Source organism: Heterodontus francisci, chromosome 5, assembly GCF_036365525.1.
Source record: "Heterodontus francisci isolate sHetFra1 chromosome 5, sHetFra1.hap1, whole genome shotgun sequence".
NCBI classification, from domain to species: domain Eukaryota; kingdom Metazoa; phylum Chordata; class Chondrichthyes; order Heterodontiformes; family Heterodontidae; genus Heterodontus; species Heterodontus francisci.
This window is the reverse complement of record NC_090375.1, coordinates 82,214,244-82,236,641: the sequence shown is the minus strand read 5'-3', so window position 1 is coordinate 82,236,641 and position 22,398 is coordinate 82,214,244. Positions and strand designations below refer to the sequence as shown.

Genomic DNA, 22,398 nt, shown 5'->3' with positions numbered 1-22,398 from the left:
CTTTTTAAACAATGGTACAATGTTTGCAGACCCCCAATCCTCTGGTACCTCGCCTGTATCTAGTGAGGATTTGAAGATGATCCTCAGAGCATCCACTATTTCCTCCCTGGCTTCCTTTAACAAACTGGGATACAGTCCATCCAGCCCTGGTGATTTATCCACTTTCAAAGATGTCAGACGCTCTCTAACTTCCTCTGTTATTATGATTATCGTATCTAATATTTTACACTCTTTTACTATAGTGTCTGCATCATCCCTCTCCTGTGTGAAGACAGAGACAAAAAACTCATTAAGAACCCTGCCCACATCCTCTGCATCCACGCACAAGTTCCCTTGCACATCTCTGCTAGGCCCTACCCTTTCCTCAATTATCCTCTTGCTCTTATTGTACTGATAAAACATCTTTGGGGTTTCCTTGATTTTACCTATCAATAATTTTTCAAGTCCTCTATTTGCTTCTTTGCACTTCCTATACTCCTCTAGGCTTTCTAAAGTATTAAGTTTTTTGTGATTGTCATAGGCTTTCTTTTTCTGCTTTATCTTACCCTGTATGCTTCAAGATAACCAAGGCGCTCAAGATTTGGCTGTACCACCCTTTATCTTTGTGAGGACATGTCTATACTATGCCTGTAGAATCTCACTTTTGAATGCCTCCCATTGGCTTGCCACTGATTTTCCTTTAAGTAGCTGTATCCAGTCTACTTTCACCAGTTTACCTCTCAGTTTTGAAAAATTTACCTTCCTCCTATTTAGAACTTTTACTCCTGTTTTATCTTTGTCCTCTTGCATGATTATGCTAAAACTATTTCCAAAATGGTCACCCACTACTACGTCATCCACTTGCCCAGCTTACTTTCCGAAGACTAAATCTAGAACTACCCCCTCTCGTTGGGCTTATTACGTGCTGGCTAAAAAAGTTCTCTTGAATGCAATTCAAGAATTTTGTGCCCTTCGCACTGTTTGTATCCCAGTTGATATTAGAGTAGTTGAAATCCCCAACTATTATTGCCCTATTGTTTTTACACTCAAAGTTGCCTACATATTTGTTCTTCTATCTCCCTCCCACTGCTAGTAGTGTGGCTGCCCCTTCTTTATTTCTGAGCTCAACCCATATGGCCGCATTTGATGGTTCAGTTAGCATATCATCCCTCCTCACAGCTGTTATTGATTCCTTAACCAAGGCTAAGGTTGTGATGTGGGAAGTGCGAGATAGTATGAGGTGCATGTTTATACCATTGCAGCTTGTAAATCAGAAGAGATTGCAGGATGAGAGGAGATGGGATGTGAGAAGGAGGATTAGGTCTGAGGATACTGTTATCTTTAATGGTTTCAGTCCTGCCACTGGCCACAGCCTCAGCTAAGGCTTCCCAATAATGATGATAATAATTCACTACAGCCACTCATGATATTGGCCCCCTGCTCAGGTGTCCGGCATTAGCACTGAATGGCACTGAAATCATTTGAAATAGCAGGTAGCCCAAAGTTGATATGCTACCTGTGTTGTGATCAGCAGGCACAAGTTAATTGCGCATCATTATCCCTGCGCTCCGGTTTCAGAGGCTATGGAATTTAGCTCACACTGCATGTATATATCTCACTGTGCATACGCTATACACTACATGTATGCTTATGACAGACGTTGTATATACTGCATACAATGTGCATGTTTATATCAAACATTGGCTGCGTGTACAGCGTGAATCACAATGGGCATGCATATGGTAATACTGCATGAATCTTTGTCAGATATTGATCATAAATACACTACATTATGTATATCAGACATTGCATTTGTGTACACTATATGCATGTGTGTTAGATATTGGTCATATGTGCAGTTTGTACCTGTGTATGTGCAATCATATTAGATGTTCATACACTGTACACCATCTGAACAAATTGATATATTATTTTTTCTCATATGGCAGATTTGTGCAGATGCAGCAGGTCATTTGTTCTCCACTGCCTCTGAACTGATTCCATTGTGAAACTTAGAGATGGATGTTGTTGAATAAGGGATAAATTTGGGATGTAGAATTTCTTTATAATTTTGGGTGCAATGCACTTTCTAACTGCTGGTATAATGATTCAGGAATTTCTCACTGCAGCAAGTAAAATAATGGAACTTGGTTAAATGTAGCACTCAGGATTGTGTCCAATGCTGAAATAGGAACAAGTAATCATCACAAAACCAGTTGTCTAAATAATATTAAAAATTTCTTAGTTAATTCCCAAATGATACTTGAACTTATCTTCTTCGATTTGGCAAGTTAAACTGGCAATACTAAACTTCGAATATTAATTCACAGCAGCAGTGTTATTTGAAGATTTAAAGTTACAGCCAGTTTTTGGTTGTTCACTGAGAAATCTCTATTCATAGTAAAAAATACTGCATGCGAAAAAAGTTTAGAAATCTGTGTTAAATTGAGGTTTAAAGGGCACAGTCTGTCTGCAGATTCTGGCTCCAGGAGCTTTGCACAGCTAGCTGATTTTTAAACTTAACTACAGTATTAAATATATGGTTTCTTTGAAGTAATTCACTCACTGGGAGTTAACAATACATTTGGCAATGCAGCTGTGGTTGTTGATATAGGCTGGATTATGACCAGCTTGATCCAACAACTATGTTTATTAGTTTTTTACCCTAGGCTTGGCACTTCAAATGACTCCCAATTGTTTTTGGTCACCCCTCCTCCACTGTCTCTAACTGCTTGGACTTGATTTTCCCACGCTTGGAATCTTGTGATGTTGTACTGAGTCTCCTGAAATAGTAAATATCATCCTCCCTCCCCATTTTCTCTGTGTTGTACTTCCGAGATGGCTAACCATTATGGGCTCATTCTCTAATCATGTCTCATTCACTGCAGCTTTTAATGCAGTACTTCTTTGGTACTGCTAGTGATTTGGTTAGTGCAAGTTGCTAGAGAGTCAGGTATCTACATTTTCCTGGCTAATACATCATCAGTTAACCAAGCCAAAAACTGTGGAAATTGTTACATAGTTCTGTAAAATAGGGCTGGAGTTGTGGTATCAAGAGCTGCTGTAATGTAAATGAGGCAGGGGTGCAGTGACCGATCTCCCAGCATGCTATTTACCTGCTCCCCTGAAGACAGACAGCAGTGACAACAGCAACAAGTGCAATTGAGTTTTTTTTTGTTTTCGTAGGATGTGGGTATCGCTGGCAAGGCCAACATTTGTTGCCCATCCCTAATTGCTCTTGAGAAGGTGGCGATGAGCTGCCTTCTTGAACCGCTGCAGTCCATCTGGTGTGGGTACACCCACAGTGCTGTTAGGGGGGGTGTTCCAGGATTGTGATCCAGCAACTGTGATGGTGTGTGACTAGGAGGGGGAACTTACAAATGGTGGTGTTCCCATGCATCTGCTGCCCTTGACCTTCCAGATGGAAGAGGTCACGGGTTTGGAAGGTTCTGTTGAAGGAGGCTTGGTGAGTTGCTGCAGTGCATCTTGTAGATGGTACACATTGCTGCCATTGTATGTCGGTGGTGGAGGGAGTGAATGTCTAAGGTGGTGGATGGGTTCCGATGAAGTGGGCTGCTTTGACTTGGATGTTGTCAACCTTCCTGGGTGTTATTGAAACTGCACTCATCCAGGCAAGTGGAGAGTATTTGATCTCACTCCTGACTTGTGCCTTGTAGATGGTGGACAGGTTTTGGGAAGTCAGGATATGGGTTACCCGACTTAGAATTCCTAGCCTCTGACCTGCAATTGTGAGCATGTGCTGCCTTTTGGTCCTGTTAGGAGGCAGGCTACATGAACTTTTTAACCAAGGTTCATTCACTGCATTCAATAAAATCATGGAATAAATGTTAATTGGAGTACTTGGGATTACTTTAGTCATTATAGTGTTCACATAGTTCTAAGTGTTCCATGTGCCTTTCACCTCCAGGCGTGTTGATCAGATCTACTGAATTTGTGTGTAATATAATATTTTGCTGGGAATTAGCCAACACACATGAGATTCCCTCTATCAAATTTCTTCTGGTGGGATTACTAATCTCAGTGGAATTTATTAAGAATTAAACTGTTCTAGGCAATTAAGCTTAGGAGTATAATTCTTAATGAACTAAGCTGCAAGGTCTATGGCACTAATTGATTTAAAGCATCCTATTCTAGATGTGTGGATGTTACAGTTTCAGACAAAATTCCTCTTTGTGAAACCAAAGCAAATTTTAAAAAAATATTATTTACCTTCCCATAGTCTCTTCTTTTTCTCCTGATGGTACTGATTCATGCTGTTGTACAGTCCATTTGTGTTGATTGCCCTCTCGTACCTCACCAGTAGAAGTTCTTCACTTATGAAACTCAAAAACTCTGAGTATAGGCTCCTTGACAATGGAGGACATCATAGCTATGCACATTGCTGATTTGTCAACAGGCTATTTGACTGTGAAGGTCATCATAGCCAATCTTGTCATCTAATATCCACACACATGCACTTTGCGGCCCTGGATGAGATTGGCTAACTTGGAACACACCAGGAATTGAACCTGGCACCTTCCTAGTCTATATGGCTCATTTTCACATTATGCAGTGAATTTTCCCAGTGGCGAAGTAAACATATTTCTAATGCAAGCAGTGAAAGTGATCATTTTACCAATATGACGCATCTGAAATAACTGGAGATTCTGTTTCTTTTAATTAGTGGAAAGAGGCCAAGCTGGACCTCCAGGCCCACCCAAACTACCAAAACTGCCACCTATCACAGGAACAAGCTATGGTGTCTTTAGGGAGGTGGGTTTTGCAGGCCCACCAGGATCAATGGATGCATCAGATGTTAATAACTCTCATGGGACAGAAGAACAACAGACTACACCATCTCTGAATGGAGGTACTGAAGCATCCGGTGAGTACAGTAATTATAATATTCAGCAATGTGTTCTCAGCACATAAATATAGCATAATTATGAAGGATGATCTTTCTAGTTCACTGTAAGATATACTGCTATTCTTAAAGTTTTGAACACAAACTGTTGAACAGTTGAACTCCTTAAATTTTCTGCATTCTAATGGTGCCTTTATCGTACAGAACTGTTACTTGTAGCAGTCCTGACTTCATTGCCATACAGAAATCAAACAATGCTGGTGACCCTAATGGTGCAGTCTATCGCTTCAGGAAACTGTACCACTCACTGCTGACAGTCCCACAACATCTGGAAATGATTGTAACCAAAAACTTGAAGTAATGATCTCCATTTTCAAACAAAAGCTGTTTTTGTAGTGCTGCTAATGTTCTGAAACCCATTGCAAAATATAAATAAATAAATTCCACTAGTACTGGGAGCTGACACATCCACGAATGCATCACTATCTGAAGTGGTTCTGTACAACATAAACTATTCCTAACTGAACAGGAATAGATTTTCCTGATAGTGAGGGTGAAAGTTCTGGAATTGTTTGAGAAATGTTTTGATGGGGTTATTGCATTTTGTGATTTCAGACTCTGTCATAATAATGTAAAAATTATGAACACTCTGTTACCCCACTAAAGTGGGTTGCCACTTGACTTAATTTTCTAACTGCTCTTTCTTGTGTTCCATTCTTGTAGCCCAGCACTGGCTATCACAGTTCTGTCTGTTTCTTTTTAAAGTCTGACTCCAATGTCAAGCTTTAGTTAAACAAAGTCTGTTCCCCTAAGCAGAATTCACCAGCATGATTTAACCCTGACCTCTCTGAATTCGACTGAAGAGACTTTGTGCAGCAGCAATTAGTGTGAATGATCAAATGGAATGTCAAACTATCTTTCATTGTCTCCAGCACGCTGGTTCAGATACCCCCGCTAAAATGTAATTTAATTGTACTAGTTTTGTTATCTTGTGAATTTAACTCATTGAGATCTAAGTTTAACACAGTAGTAACATTTGCAGCATACTCTCCCAAGACTCTCCCATGGCAGCATTGTAAGAAAACCCATAAAACTGATAGGGAATTACATAGTTTTCTGGCTCATTGAACTGGGAAGAGCCGATTGGCCTTTCTTATCTATCTATGTTGCAATGATGTCATCCTTGGCTCAATGGTAGCATTCACCTCTGAGTTAAGAGGTCCTGGGCTCAAGCCGCACTCCAGAGAATTAAGCACAACATCTAGGCTGACTCTTCAGTGCAGTACTGAGGGAGTGCTGTACTGTTGGAGGTTTTCAGATGATCAGTTAAATTGATTCTCCATTTGCCATCTCAGGAAGATGTAAAGGATTCCATGGCACCATATGAAGAAAAGTAGAATTTTCTGGGTATCTTGGCCAATATTCTTCCTTCAACCTATGCCACTAACAACAAAATTATCTGGTCATTTATTTCATTGTTTTTGGCACTGAGCTGAGTTCAGATTGACTGCCATGGTTCCCTTCATTACGACAGTGACTACATTTCAAAAGTACTTCATTGGCTGTGATGCACTTTGTGACAATTAATGAAGTGAAAGCCGCTACATAAATGCAAGTTTGTTCTTCCTTTCTAATCCTGTGGCTTCTCTTCATCTAAACTGTATGTTCAATCACTGCAAGAGCTCCATCTGCTGGAATTCTGTGCTGTATGTTAATAATTTTATAGATGATAAAAAAGCTTACAAATAAAGTTTGGAAATAAAATTCAGGAAATCCTAATGAACCTAAACTAGTCAGTCATCTAATGCTAAGGGAACACCTAGCTGGTGACGCAGTGGTTAGCCTCACAGCTCCAGTGACCCAGGTTCAGTTCTGGGTACTGCCTGTGTGGAGTTTGCAAGTTCTCCCTGTGACCATGTGGGTTTCTGCTGGGTGCTCTGGTTTCCTCTCACAGCCAAAGACTTGCAGATTAGTAGGTAAATTGGCCATTGTAAATTGTGTAGGTAGGTGGTAGGAGAATTGTGGGGATGTGGTAGGGAATATGGGATTAATGTAGGATTAGTATAAATGGGATGGTTGGCACAGACCTTTATTTAGTTATTTATTTAGAGATACAGCACTGAAACAGGCCCTTCGGCGCACCGAGTCTGTGCCGACCAAGAACCACCCATTTTATACTAACCCTACAGTAATCCCATATTCCCTACCACCTACCTACACTAGGGGCAACTTACAATGGCCAATTTACCTATCACCTGCAAGTCTTTGGCGGTGGGACGAAACCGGAGCACCCGGCTAAAACCCACACGGTCACAGGGAGAACTTGCAAACTCCGCACAGGCAGTACCCAGAATTGAACCCGGGTCCCTGGAGCTGTGAGGCTGCGGTGCTAACCACTGCGCCACTGTGCCACCCTATGTGTGAGCCACTGGGAGTTAACTGGTAGCAATTTCCACCAGTTTTCCTGAGCAGATAGCAAGGATGCACATCCAAAGTAGGGATATCATTAGGGTGCGATTGCAATTTTAACATGGTGGCCTGCTTGGGAAAGGCAGTGAGTTTTCCTGCTAGGCTATCCCAGTGAAGTAGCGAATTGGATCACAGAAAATGTTAATTTATTTTTACTGTTCTTGTGCGGCCCGGAGGAGGATTACTCTACTGGGCCCAATAATGAAAGCTGAGGCCTCACTTGATGTGAACTTGCTCCTCTCCCTCCCTGCCAATCGCCAGACCCTTGCGGGATCACCCCGGGAGTCGATCCCACCACTTTCTCTGGGCACGCAATTTTCCGCAATCAACCACCGAAACAGTTGGGAAGTCATCTGACAGGATTTAAATGAGGCCCTGGAGGTAAAATGCAGTGGGCCTAATTTCTGGAGCTGGGGGTTTGTTTCTAACTTGTACTGCTGCCAAATGAAAACTGGTCTGGGATTAAATCATGTTTGTTCACGTAGACTTGTTCTCACACAGGCAGATAATCATTCTCGCTCTTATGCAGGTTTACTGTTATACACAGGCTCTCTCTTGCAGACAAAATCATTCAATCATGTGCCGTATGTCTGGCTGACTCTGGCAGCAAGTATATAATAGAAAAGCCCCATTGCATTCTGAGATAACAAGCGGCACCAAAGTTCCTTGCTTCCACTTGTGCCCCTGGCAGCCCAGCCAGCCTCTGCCTACAGCATGAACTTGAGCAATTCTACAAGTACAGGCTGAGGCGATAAAAATATATGGCTACCAACAGAATGAATGCTGTATTTACTGTCTTTGCCTTAAATCTCCTCATGATCTGTTATTTGTTACTATTAACTGTGAAGGTTTACGATAATTCTGAAGTTCAGCATTTGCTTTGTTATAATTACAAAAGACTGATAATTTGTTTGTAAAAAGAAAGACTTGCATTTACATTGCGCTTTCACAACCTCAGGATATCCCAAAGCGCTTTACAGCCAATGAAGCACTTTTCAAGAGTAGTCACTATTGTAATGTAGGATACATGGCAGCCAATTTGCATACAAGGTCCCACAAACAGCAATGTGATAATGACCAAATAATATTTTTGAGGATGTTGATTGAGGGATAAACATTACTAAGGATAACTCCCTCCTCTTCTTCGAAATAGTGCCATGGGATCTTTTATATCCATCTGAGAGCACAGTTGGGGCTTTGGTTTAACACAGGGTTGTCCAACATACAGCCCGCTGGCCAGAATCTGGCCTGCCAAAGTTTTCTATCTGGCCCACCAGTCGATTCTAGACTCATGTTGTATATTCACAGTGTGAGTTGAGAACAATTTAAAACCAGTGTGATTTAGCACTGCCTGACATAAGGTCATAAACAATGGGTCAAACATCAATAAATCCCCAGGAATTACAGGTATCTGGGAAATATGTCAACTTCACGACTCTCCCTCTGTTCAAATAAGTTCATTCTTTCCCATGGTGTCACCCCGACAGGAAAACCTATTCTCATTACCACGTATGAACACGAGTCTGGTTTGATGCTGGAATTCCCAATGAAACCAATTGTATCACTCTCCACCTTGCCGCACTTTACAGTTACAACCAGAAACTAAACTGTTTTAGTAAAATGCATTGCATTCAGTTCATAGCACAACCCCGTCAGCACTGTGCATTTCGACATTATTTATATTTATTTCAATGAAGATACGGGGTATGGGGTGAGATTGGGGATGAGGGATTAGGTTTGATACTTCAGCAAAAAGGCACAGCAGAAGCAAAATACTGAATCATTCTGAGATGCAAGTCTCTCTAGTTCTCTGCTGGGAATATGACTACTGGCTGCCTAGCCCAGCACTTCTCTGTTGAAGCAGCACAACTCTGTGGCACGTAATCTTTTGCAGATGCAGGAAATCAACAACAATATGCACTTGTATCCCAATATGACAGCTACTCACACATTTCTAGCCTCATTCCTGATCCTGTCATGTCGATGCTCCTAATTTCTGTGCTAATCCAGACCTCATTCATTAGAACAAATTCTGACTTACCTACCTGGTCTTGAGATTCACTTCAGCCGATTCTTTATTGTTAGAAAATATAACCTATTTATTCAAAAGATCTTTTATTGAATTTTAGAATAGACTTTTTCCCACAGCTGACATATCTGGTATCTCTTACTTTGGAGTGAGAAGGATTTACAAACACTGTAGAATTCACACTCCATTTTGATGTAGAAATGTAGAATCTTTTGGGCTCTTTGAGAAGTAAAAGCAGGAAATGATGGAAATGTACAGTAACCCAGTTGGACTATGTAAAGAGGGAAGACAGGTTGATGTAATCAACCTTCGTTCATACCCATCTTATGCACAGATGCTTTGTATTCTGTACTGACAGAGCATTCAAGAACATCAGAGATAGTGCAAATGAGAAGAGAGAGGCAAATGTAATACCTAGAATGTAAAATACAATAATCAAATTAAATACGTAACTCTTTGCTCCATTTCTCTGGAATGGTGTGTTATATTTTGTTGTTTATATTTGAAGGTATTTCCTCATGCTGTTCCCTAGTCCACTCGGTTTATTGGCAATTGTTACTCATGTTCATCTAATACAGTGGAATATAAAGAAGGGAGAATAAATTGAATTCCTGCAGAAAGTGTTGGAGTGATGCCTGAGAGCTTTCTGTGTTATGTTAGAGGTGTTGATCGACTCCTGGTGATAATGTCTCTTTATCAATCTGTCTGTCCATTAAAAAGGTGTGAGATGTACCTTGGGAAAGTCAGTAAGCATTTTTCTCATCACCTTTATCACATGAGAACTCATGAGCTCCAGGAATTTACATTTTTTCAGTTGTTGTGGTTTATAACTGTTGGTCACAAATTGTCAGGGAGCGAACATTTTTAATGCGACCTCCCGCCCCAATCCCCTTTTGTTCTCATGCTACAGAACTAGAGTAGTCCACAGCACAGCGGGTTTTTCAGCAATGGTGTTTACGCCAGCCACTGCTCTGATCTCTCTGCAATAGACCTGCCTGCATTTCTTCTACTTCAGAGATTTCTTTTAACCGATATATTCCCCGTGGTAAAACATTACATGCTCCAACAACTCTACATAACGACATTTCTTCAAAGCCTCTCCTAACGTTTGTGTGACAATTTAAAATTGGCAATCCCTCATCACTGACTCCCCAGCTAGAGAATATAACATTTCCTTATTCATCGTACAAAAAAACCCATCAGAATTTTGTACAAATTTCTATTAAATCTCCTCTTCTGCTCCAGTGGAAACAGTTCCAGTATCCTAAATCTCTGCTGATAACTATTAATTTGCATCTGCCATCATCCTGGTGAAGTTGTTCGCAGATCCATTTTGAACTGATGCCACTGACGCTCATGACATGTCCAACTGGAACTAATTGAGATCCAAAATGACAGTGACATGAAGAGAGCTTTCACAGAGCATGACCTTCTGACATTTTATAGTCAATATGTTCTCTCAGTCTTATCCAAATCTATCAAAAGATGCCTTTTGATTCATTGCACTGTTTGGCATCAAATATTGCTGCAAACAGCTTTTGTCAAGAATGAAAAGCATCAAAACAAGATCACTCCTGTCGGATGGACATCAATCTAGAATATTCCACATCACTACATCAAGTCTGTGGGCAGACATTGACTACTTGTGCAAGCAAAAAAAAAATGGCCAGGAATTTCATTAAATCAGTGTTCAACATAGTGACAAGAAAGTAAGTAAATAAATTAATCTTCTCATTTAAAGCTTGTTCACAAAAATGCACATTTTTGTTTTGATTAATAGTAAGATAAATTTCTAACACCTTTATCTTTCCGAAATTTGCTCATCTGCCCCCTATGCAGGGCAAAAATTGTAATGTGGCCCCTCATGCGAAATTGTTGGACACCCCTGGTTTAACATTGTGTTACAGTCAAGTGAGGAGGGGTCGAAGGGCTTGGTTTCCTGCTTCCAATTTCCCATTTGTCTTTGGGTTTGATCCCGGACGAGCCCCCAAATTTCTGTTACGGTCAATTGAGGAGGGGCTGAAGGGCTTCCCTCTTTTTCCTCCTTGTTTGCACACAACAGGTTTAATTCTTTCTTAAAGTGGATGTACTGGCCAATTCAGTAGGTGTTTGATTACTGACTTGTTATGATCACAACCAGTTGGACAGGTTTTCTTGATTTAACAAAGGAAGAGGTTCACTTTATTGCACCTAAACTGAACTAATAAAAATAATAAACAATGCACCAACTTTCTCACACACACACTCTGGAGGTTTACACACACACAAATAGATTACAGAGTGGGGAAAGGTAGATTGGTTGAGCAAGAGTCCATAGGAAAAAAGGGGTATACAATCTGTGGGGTTTGGTGATTTGGCTGGCTTCTAGCTGAATTCAGTGGTCCTGAGGCTTTTAGTTTGAAGAGGTAGATCACTGGTTCAGTGGGTTTCTGAGAGACAGTGATGCAGATGATTTCCTCCAACAGGGTTTCTGATTGTAGCCGACGTATGCAAAGGTGGTCAGTCAACAAGCAGAATTTGAAAGCTTGCAAGCTGGAATGGAGAGAGAGAGAGAGAGAAATCCCCACTTGGGTCTGCACGTGTCAGAGTCCAGTTGCTTCTCTATTCTCTGCTGCAAAAGACACAAGTTTAAAACCACAGATGGGGAGGGGCTTGTCACATGACAGTCACTCAGTCATTCAAACATAGCTGTTAGCAGTATTTCTCTCTTGCTAAAAAGAACAGGTAATTCTGTAAACTTCCTGGGCCGCCTTCTTGGGGCATGAGCAGACAGTTTGTATCCCTCCTCACAAGCATTGCAGTGTAGGATACAGTGTTGAAAATTAGGTAGCCATCTTAAGCTGTCAGCTAAGTCATCCTTTTAGCTTGTCTTCTTAAAATATCTTTTTAAAAATATAAATTCAGATCTCCAGTCAGTGGATTAAAGAAAATTATCATTCAACAAAACACATTGGCGTAACAATCTCATCTGAAAGACAGTAGCTCAGGCAGTGCAACACTCTGAGTACTATACCGGTGTGTGAGCTTAGATTTTTGTATTCAAATGTGTAGAGTGGGACTTGAACCCACAACCTTCTTGACTTAGAAGCAAGAGTGTTACCCACTGAACCACAGCTAACACCTTTGTGTTTAAAGGCTATATAGATAAAGAAAAAAAGAACTTGCATGTATGTAGTGCCTTCTAACCAAAGACCTGATTCTGGTTCATTTCTGAGAACAGCAAATATGTACTGCATACTAATCAATCTGGCTATAGCACACCAATATACAGTCAGATTGTATGATAGGCTGTTAGAAATTATAAAATGGAAATTTCACAGCTAGAAACCAAGCAAGTGGAAAAGGGGGTATGTATGGCTTGAGAACGTTTAAAGGTGGGGGGATGGGGGAGGGGCGCGAGGACATGACTGAACCTAATCATGAGGATGAGAATTTTAGATCTAAGGCATTGGGGGCACAGGAGCCAATGTTGGTCAGTGAGCACAGGGTTAATAGAACAGGAATCTTGCTGCGCAGTAGAATATGGGGAGTAGAGTTCAGATGAGCGGATGTTTGTAGTGAATAAGAAACCGGCCAGGAGAACATTTGAATAATAGTCTGGAAGTAACAAAGGCCGTTTTAGTGACAGATGGGCTAAAATACTCAGAACATCTCTTAAGTTAAAATAAATTATTTGAGCTTGTATAGATCTATGATGAGACTACTTTTGGAGTATTATTTACAGTTTTAGGCACTTTTCCTTCAAAAGATCATTTTTGCGCAGAGAAAGTTACGACCCAGATATTATAAGGTTACACTTACCAGAGCTGAACTACTTATTAGAGAAAATAAGTTTTATCGGTAATGTTTTGGGATTTAAGTTATATTCAAGGCAAAAAGACAGTTTCCATAAGCAGACTGAATCTTTGAACCAAACTCTGCACCCTTTTTGCATGTTATGTTTGGTTTAGTAGACCGTGAAACTAGTAATTAATCCTTTAGTATTTTGTATCAGAGACCAAATAGCTGTGTCAACGTTCTCCAGTCTATTCCAAACAGGTGGTAAACTTTATACAGTTAGACCTTTACATTAGCTTACACTAATAATCTCCTTTATCAATTGGTAAATTAATGCACAGAAGCAGTGAGATATGACAAATTACGAATGGTGCAAATACTTACAAAACAGTAAATACAGAGTCTGTTCACAAGAAATTCAAATAGCCCTTGTGGAATATATTTTGTGCACAGCCCTATCTCTGTAAGAAGAGGGGTTGGGGGAGGTAGTGACAGTAAAGATGGTGTAATATTGCCTCTAGATTGCTGCAGGCTGGGGTTGAACAGTGGGATCATTGGTATTGATTAAATATGGGGTAATTTTGCAAAATTTTGCTCCCAGTGGGAGCTCCCTGTCTGGGAGTACACAATGGTGCATACTCCTGCAACATCAAAAAGAAAATTCCAGAGAGTGCACTTGACGGGGAAGGGGGAGTTAGTAAAATAACTCCTCTATTTTGGAAGTTTATTTCATTACCTTTGAGATGGAAGGAACATTGCTAGGAGATGAATTGAGTGAGATAGGATAGAATTTGTCATAGGGCCGTAGCTTGAAGGTTGAATGGTCTTTTCTTGTTGAACGCTTTCTGATCCTAGAATAGATGAACTCTTATCGTCTGTTTGAATTTTGCATTTGTCAATGTTTTCTGATTAAAAATATATTTCCCCTTTGAATCCAACTGCTGTGTCTCACTGTTATGCTTCTTCTTTCAGTTTGGCACATAGAATTTCCTTTGATAGTTGGGCTAGGTGAGGTGTTGGCATTCAACACTTTTCAGAGAGGGTAGGATAAAATACTGACAAATGGTCGTCTTGGCCCTAATCTTCTCACCCCTATGGCAATGCTGATGTTCATCCCCATGGTTTTGAAAGCACAATGACCTGTGTTGTAAGCTTCACAGCTGCGTTTAATGCTATTCTGGGTTTTTCAACAGGATCTCAGCTTTACTGCACAGGGTCATCTTATCCAAGAGGTGAACTGCTTCTTTGTGCTAAATTCCTCCCCCTTGTGGCCAGACTAAGAATTAGTGACATTTACTCAATGTATGTTGGTGAGTCTGAGTAAATGCTGAGGCTGCTATTTGTTGTCTGATTGGATAACTAGCACTGGAATCTTTGAATTAGCTACTTTATTTTTTAAAGTGCATAGATTTGCTTTCAAAAATATATGAATTGCTTATCTTGCTGAAGACAGATATCGGGGGGTAAACAATTGCCAGAACCTTACATGGCAGGATACAAATTGGGAATTTGGATGTGCAACCCCACATTTGCCTGTCCATAAAAAATCCTGGTCTGGTATATGAAGCTACTGTCAGGGAGTGTTGAAGATGAAAATTTATTCCATTATGATTTGGTAGACTTAGAATCTGGAAAGTGGGACTAAAACAAATCGAAATTCAATAAATAAGGAAGAAAAATAACCCAGTAATAGCTTTAGAATGGAAACATCCAGACAGAGGTGGTGGCAAGATTTAAGACACTGTTTTCGTTGGTCTGAAGGAAACTAAACCCCACAGTGCTTGAAGCCATTATAAATTTTAAAAAATGATGGATATTCTTTGGATCCTGAAGTAGCCAGTACAATTTAAGATTTTGCTAGCTCAGGCTCTGATATTTACCAGCTGGTTTACACCAGTGTGTTTTGAACAAACACTAAAGGCAGAATTTTGTGCTGCTGTTTAAAGTCGGGAAGGTGGCATGCGGGGACAGAGAATTGCATGGGAAGCGTCCACCCGGAAATCCGGCGTTGTGACGTCGGTTCCGGATTTTGTCAGCAGCGGGAATGCATCAAGGTGGAATTGAGACCCCAACACGACAGGAATCCATTTTAAATTGTAGAACACTTACTTTAAATCCATTAACATCTCATTTGTCATGATTTAATGGGGGGTGTGGGATTAAGTGGATGGCGGGCAACCCTCACATGCCTTCGGGTTCACAACTGTTGAAAGCTGGCGGCACCCAGATGAGGCTTCATTGCCATGACGGGGAGGCAGCCATGACCAGCACTGCATAAGGGGGAGTGGGGCTTGCAGAGGCCATTTTCGGACTGTAGTGCTGTGTGCTGTGCAAGTGGGGTCGGGGTCTCTGAAAAAGGGGGAGATTGGGATCTCTGGCTCTGCAAGGAGGCTGGGACTTGGGGGGCTCTGAAGGGGATGGGGGAGTCATGGTCTCGAGGGCTCTGCAAGGGGGAGGGGTCCAGGTCTCAGGGCTCTGCAAGGGAATGGGGTCTTGGGTGCTCTGCGGGGGGTGGGGGGGGTCGTGGTCTCAGGGGCTCTGCAAGGGGGAAGGGTCTCAGGCGCTGTTGGGTGGGGGGTCGGGGTCGCAGGCGCTCTGCAGAAGGGGCGGGGCTTGGGTTTGGGTGATTGTATCTGGTGAACAATTTGTTGGGTGAGATGTGTGGTTCCTCATACTGCTGGGTGAGAGGGTTGGCCAGCAGCAAGGTGGGCACTGAGGACCATCAGGGAGTCTGCTAGGCTAAGTAGTAAGACCTCAGTTGCCAAGGCAGGGTTGCCTCCACATCGACAGCACTCTGGAGACCCACTGATCACCTGGCATGGGTCTCATATCCTGTCTTTGTGGACCCCAGCAGCGTGATGCGGCACCTCCAATGGAGGGCAGGCCAAGAAGAAGCTGTGCCTGCCCGTGCAGCTGTGAGACAAGAGCAGCAGCAGCCAGCCAGGCCTGCTGCCTATTTACAGGATTCAACTCAGCTGCTTCCAGATGTCCAATTGCCATTGTCAGTGAAGACTACGGCTCTCCCGGGAGGCCATCACTGACTTATGCACCCTGCTGCAGGACGAGTTGCAACCTATGGGAATTGGGGGTCACCCAATGCCAGTGGCCCTGAAGATCACTGTGGCACTCAACTTTTAAGGTCTGGATCATTCCAAGGATCCACCGGGGACATGTGTGGGGTCTCTCAGGCAGCAGCCTACTGCAGCATCAAGGAAGTGACCAATGCCTTATTCAACAGAGCTGGCGACTACGTGTACTAGCAGACCGACCCTGGCAGTCAGGCCGAGAGGGCCATCAGATTCGGGATTCCCCCAGGTGCAAGATGTGATAGGCTGCACACATGTGGCCATCAAGGCTCCAGTGCACCAGCCAGCTGCCTTCATCAACAGGAAGGGCTTCCATTCCATCAATGTTTAACTGGTCTGCGACCACCGAAAGCATTTCCTGCGGGTGTGTGCCCTCTTCCTGGGAAGCAACCACGACGCTTGCATACTTCGACAGTCCCAGGTGCCATAGCTGTTCTGTCCTCCGTCTTCTGGGATGAATTCTTGGGAACAAGGGCTACCTATTAAAGACTTGGCTGTTTACGCTTGTGAGGAACCCTCACACTGCAGCAGAGGAGAGGTACAACAATTACCACGGCTCCACCTGTGCAACCATCGAGCAGGCCACTGGGCTGCGGAAAATGAGATTCCGCTGCCTCAATCGATCTGGTGGAGCCCTGCAGTATGCTCCAGCGATGGTCTCATGTAACGTTGTGATCTTCTGTGCTCTGCACAATCTAACACTGCAGAGGGGGGAGGCCTTGCATGACAATGAGATGCCTGAGCGACATTCCTCCACAAATGAGGAGGTCATGGAGGAGGGAGAGGAGCAAGCGGCACTGGATGGTGAAGACCTTGCACCAGAGGCCTGGCAATTGAGCGATGTGCCAAGGAGGCAAGAGACAATCTCATAATCACACGCTTCCAGTCACCCTGATGTCCACTCACAGAGAATCCAATAAAAGCTCACTGCAGTACATGCAGCCTGTTGCCTCCTTTCCATTTGTGTTCCGTGACTAGCGCCCAACTGAAACATGCACTAGTGCCCGTGGGAGATCATATGTAAATGAGGGCTCAATGGAGGAAGTCATGAGCTTACATGCCTGTGACATGGCAGCAGTCACAACATGGATGGACTCCTCCATCATCTGCTCATGGTTGTGCATGGCCTCTGTCATCTCTGCCAGATGTTGCCTTACCTCTCTCTGCAATTTCAGCATGTCCTGTGCTATTGACACCAGAGGCTCATCAGCCTGGGCTCAGCATGGGCCTGGTCACCCAGAGTCCTCAGACTGTCAGAGGCGTCGGCTGTCTCAGCCTCAGCCAGCTGCTCGGGTGCATGTGCGGTGCTCTCACCAGCTTGTGACCCTGATTCTACAGCCAAGCAGAAACCCACCGAGGTGAAAGTATCTGGGCTGGTGGAGGGTGCAGAAGAGTCACGTGACTATGCATCCCCTGAATGCTCCTCCTCCTCAATGGTGGAATTAGGTCACCCTTCTGCTGGAGTCTCCTGCAGATGCCGACCTGCATAAAAGAACAAAACCATGTCTGGTTTAGGATAAGCAGATCTCATCATGCCAACCATACATGATGTGTGTCTCCAGAAGTGAACTGTGTGTCGATAGAAGCCAATCCTCACTCTCTTGCACAGAGACTCCAGTCTCTCCATCTGATATGGAGCAGCCACCCTGGGTCCCTACCAATTCCAAAGCCTTTTCCTCGGCTGTGTGAAAGGGCGAAGATCCGGAATGCCTCCGCCTGTTCGGGTTGTCTTCCTCCTGTTGTGGGCCCTCTTGTCTTACAAAGGAAAGATAGGGATCGTCATACTTCACAGAGAGGTCAATATGACAGTTCTGCTGGTGGCAGCCCCTCGTCCCCTACTGGGGTATCCTATATAGCTCATGTTGCCGGGGAGTTAATGTGAAAGTAGGTGGCCTGTGGCTGAGATGTAGCCATATATCTGTCAGGATGAGGTAATGCCTAACCCCCTCTGCTATCACCATTGTAATGCCTCCCTCCCCATGTCCCGCCTCCTCTTGAGACACTGTACCTATGTCCGGGGGGTTGGTCCCATGGCTACTGACCTCCTCAGCAATCTCCATCCAGGCTTCTTGCCATCACTGGGGAAGAGAATCTCCCACCTTTCTCTTGCAGCCTGGAGGGGAATCTGGAGGGAGGCATCACTGAACTGTGGTCCACCCTGTACTTTGGCTCTGCTATCCTGTGGGGTCCCGCTCTGGAGGTTGGAGAGCTTGTGTCCAGGAGTCATTCCAACACTGGTTTAAGCAGTGAATAGGAAATAGCAACTGACTCTGACAGCAATGCAAGCAGGGCTTTAAATATGGCATCAGCACCTGCTCCTGAGTCATCTGACGCTGTAATCGGTGTCTTGCCTCCCACCCTTGTTGCATTATGGGGTTGCCCTGTGCCTCCACTATGCAGAATGGCCGCCCGCTGCGTGATTGCGATGAGAAGGCCGTCGACATGACAATGGGGAACGGTGCCCACTCATGGCGCGGCAGCCCTAAAGGTACATTTACATTTTTAAATAAAGTGTTAGTGAAAAGGTTCGCGCCAATGCTGTTGTGGTAAGGACCAACTGTACAATTCCAAAGGGAATGTTGCTCACAACCAGAACATAGTGAGAAATTGTGGGTGCATGTTTCATGATATTCCTTCTATTAAATTAATGGACATTTGGAATGTAGGAGGTATTTGGAGCCTCTTTCTTGGGCGAGGCAGCCTGACGTCATCCCCACCCCACACTAGGCATACAAAGAAATACAGGCAGCTGACTTCGGAGGGCAGAACAGTGAGCCTTCTCACTCAGTCTGGAAAGTCTGCTGAGGTCAATGTCGAAGGTTCCCAGTGAGCAAAATTTCAGGGATCGCAGGCCTGTGGATTTGCTGGATCCTTGCAACTACAGTATACATAAATTTCACTATCATTTCAGTATATAACTGGCTATTTTATGAAACAAAAGGACAACAATGTAAACAGACATTTAAAATAATGATTTCCCCCACCGCCGCCCATCCCAGGTCCAAGAATCGCAGGTATGCCTAGGTCATAGACCTTTAATTATCCAGATTGTGGTCTTCAAGGTCAGAGATTAACCTAAAACATTTTCATCTTATATTTTGTATGATGAGAAGCTCATTGGTGGTGGTTTATTTTTCCATGACTGTCTCTGACTTATTTACTGTTATGCTTTTAAATGCATTTGACTTTAATGTCATATTAAAGTTGTTTCCTATTTTCGAATCATGAGAGAGCAGCAAGTATGCACTGGCTCTCTGTATTAAAAATGCTAAAATAAGGTTGCAGCAGCAGAATCATAGACCTAGTTTTCATAGCCCGATGATTCTACCACTAGGGTAAGATTGACAGTTTCAGCTGTGTAAATGTCGAGATCCAACTCAGACACTGGTGTCCTGCAATATAAACTAAACAAATGTCCATGTAAAGTACCTAAGTGCACTGAGAATGCATGTGGAAGCCTCCACATTCTTAACAGCTTCAAAAAAGGTCTATATAAGTTTCTAAAGTGTCCAGAGGCTTTATAAACTTTATACTACAAGGAACTTGAAAGTTACACTCGCTCAACTCTGATCTGGAGTTAGGTCATTTCTCGACTGGACACAGAAATCACTTTGCAGTGATATTATGGTATAAAAGCATCATTGGGTTATAGGACAGCTTCCACTTGCTGCTTCTGTAATAGCCCAGTTGCTTGTGTCATGGGTTCCAAGACATTGATACAAAGAAATGGAAAACACAGTAATAAAACAACTATTTGTTAGTAAAATAAAACCAGAAAAGGCTGGCTAACAGTCAGCAGGTCAAGCAACACCTGTGGAGAGAGAAACAAAATTTAACACTTCAAGTCATTAACTCTTTTTCTCTCTCCAGAAATGCTGCCTGAACCGCTGAGCATTTCCCAGGATTTTTTGTTTTAATTTCAGAATTCCAGCACCTGCAGTATTCGCTTTTGTCTTAGCCATTTGTTCATTGTTGCCTGAAAGCTGTAAATTGTAACCTTAAGTTCTGGTCACTGGAAGTTCTACAATGGTGGTAAAAAGCCTGTATAAGCCAGTGATTGGGTGAAACAGTGACCAGGAAAGCTGCACTGTTGGAGGTGGCCACCTGCAATGCCATAGCCTCCAGGCATCTTTTTCAGGTGGGTCTCCCCTTTTCTGAAGGCAGTAACATCAGTCTCAATTACCTTACATAACTGTTGCTACCAGCATTGCACTATCGCAAATTCAATGGGTAGTTTAGTTTAGTTTAGTTTAGAGATACAGCACTGAAACAGGCCCTTCGGCCCACCGAGTCTGTGCCGACCATCAACCACCCATTTATACTAATCCTACGCTAATTCCATATTCCTACCACATCCCCACCTGTCCCTATATTTTCCTACCACCTACCTATACTAGGGGCAATTTATAATGGCCAATTTACCTGCCAGCCTGCAAGTCTTTTGGCTTGTGGGAGGAAACCGGAGCACCCAGAGAAAACCCACGCAGACACGGAGAACTTGCAAACTCCACACAGGCAGTACCCAGAATTGAACCCGGGTCGCTGGAGCTGTGAGGCTGCGGTGCTAACCACTGCGCCACTGTGCCGCCCTTAAATGCAGAGTGTATGAGGGTACGCCAGGAGCAGCACTAGGCATACCTAAAAATGAGGTGTCAGCCTGGTGAAGCTACAACCAAGGACTACATGCATGCCAAACAGTGGAAGCGGCGTGCAATAGACAGGGCTAAGCAATTCCATGACCAATGGATCAGATCTAAGCTCTGCAGTCCTGCCACATCCAGTCACGAATGGTGGTGGACAATTAAACGACGAACAGGAGAAAGAGGCTCCACAAATATCCACATCCTCAATGATGGGGGAGCCCAGCACATCAGTGCAAAAGATAAGGCTGAAGCATTTGCATCCATCTTCAGCCAGAAGTGCTGAGTGGATGATCCATCTCGGCCTCCTCCTGAGGTACCCAGCATCACAGATGCCAGTCTTCAGCCAATCCTATTCACTCCACGTGATATCAAGGAATGGCTGAAGGCACTGGATACTGCAAAGGCTATGGGCCCTGACAACATTCCGGCAATAGTACTGAAGGCTTGTGCTCCAGAACTGGCCACGCCCCTAGCCAAACTGTTCCAGTACAGCTACAACACTGGCATCTACCTGGCAATGTGGAAAATTGCCCAGGTATGTCCTGTACACAAAAAGCAGGACAAATTCAAACTGGCCAATTACTACCCTATCAGTCTACTCTCTCGATCATCAGTAAAGTGATGGAAGGTGCCGTAGAGAGTGCTATCAAGTGGCACTTGCTGAGCATAACCTTCTCAGTGACGCTCATTTTGGTTTTCGCCGGGTCCACTCAGCTCCTGACCTCATTACTGCCTTGTTTCAAACATGAACAAAAGAGCGGAATGCCCGAGGTGAGGTGAGAGTGACTGCCCTTGACATCAAGGCAGCATTTGACCGAGTATGGCATCAAGAAGCTCTACCAAAACTGGAGTCAATGGGAATCGAGGGGAAAACTCTCCGCTGGTTGGAGTTATACCTAGCACAAAGGAAGATGGTTGTGGTTGTTGGAGGTCAATCATCTCAGTCCCTGGACATCACTGCGGGAGTTCCTCATGGTAGTGTCCTAGGTCCAACCATCTTCAGCTGCTTCATCAATGACATTTCCTCCATCATAAGGTCAGAAGTGGGATGTTTGCTGATGATTGCACAATGTTAAGCTCCATTTGCGACTCCTGAGATACCAAAGCAGCATGTGTCCAGATGCAGCAACATCCAGGCTTAGGCTGATAAGTGACAAGTTACATTCAATGTGGACATTGCAGCATTTCAGGAGACACACCTCCCTGCAAGCGGTTCTTGAAGACTACACCTTCTACTGGCAGGGCAGGGATCCTGAAAAACCAAGACAGCATGGAGTGGGCTTTGCCATCAGAAACTCTTTGCTCAGCATGATAGAGTCACCTTCAAATGGCTTGGAACGCATACTGTCCATCCGACTGCTCACTGCTTCTGTGCACTCACTCCAGTACACTCACTCCATCTACACTCCAACACTCAGCTCCTCACCTGAAGTTAAAGACCAGTTCTATGAGGAACTCCATAATATCATTAGTAGCATTCCTAATACCGAACATTTGTTCCTGCTGGGGGACTTTAATGCCAGAGTTGGGGCCGACCATGACTCATGGCCC

General features: G+C 43.5%; 1 protein-coding gene across 2 annotated transcripts in view; it reads left to right on the top strand.

The window, feature by feature from the left end:
- Positions 1-22,398, top strand: part of LOC137369938 (EMILIN-2-like) — a 90,877-nt gene that overhangs the window by 44,188 nt on the left and 24,291 nt on the right. For both annotated transcript variants that reach the window (XM_068031700.1, XM_068031698.1), the window contains exon 5: positions 4,664-4,864. In XM_068031700.1, coding sequence (XP_067887801.1) covers positions 4,664-4,864 — 201 coding nt within the window. The remainder of the gene's footprint in view (positions 1-4,663; positions 4,865-22,398) is intronic.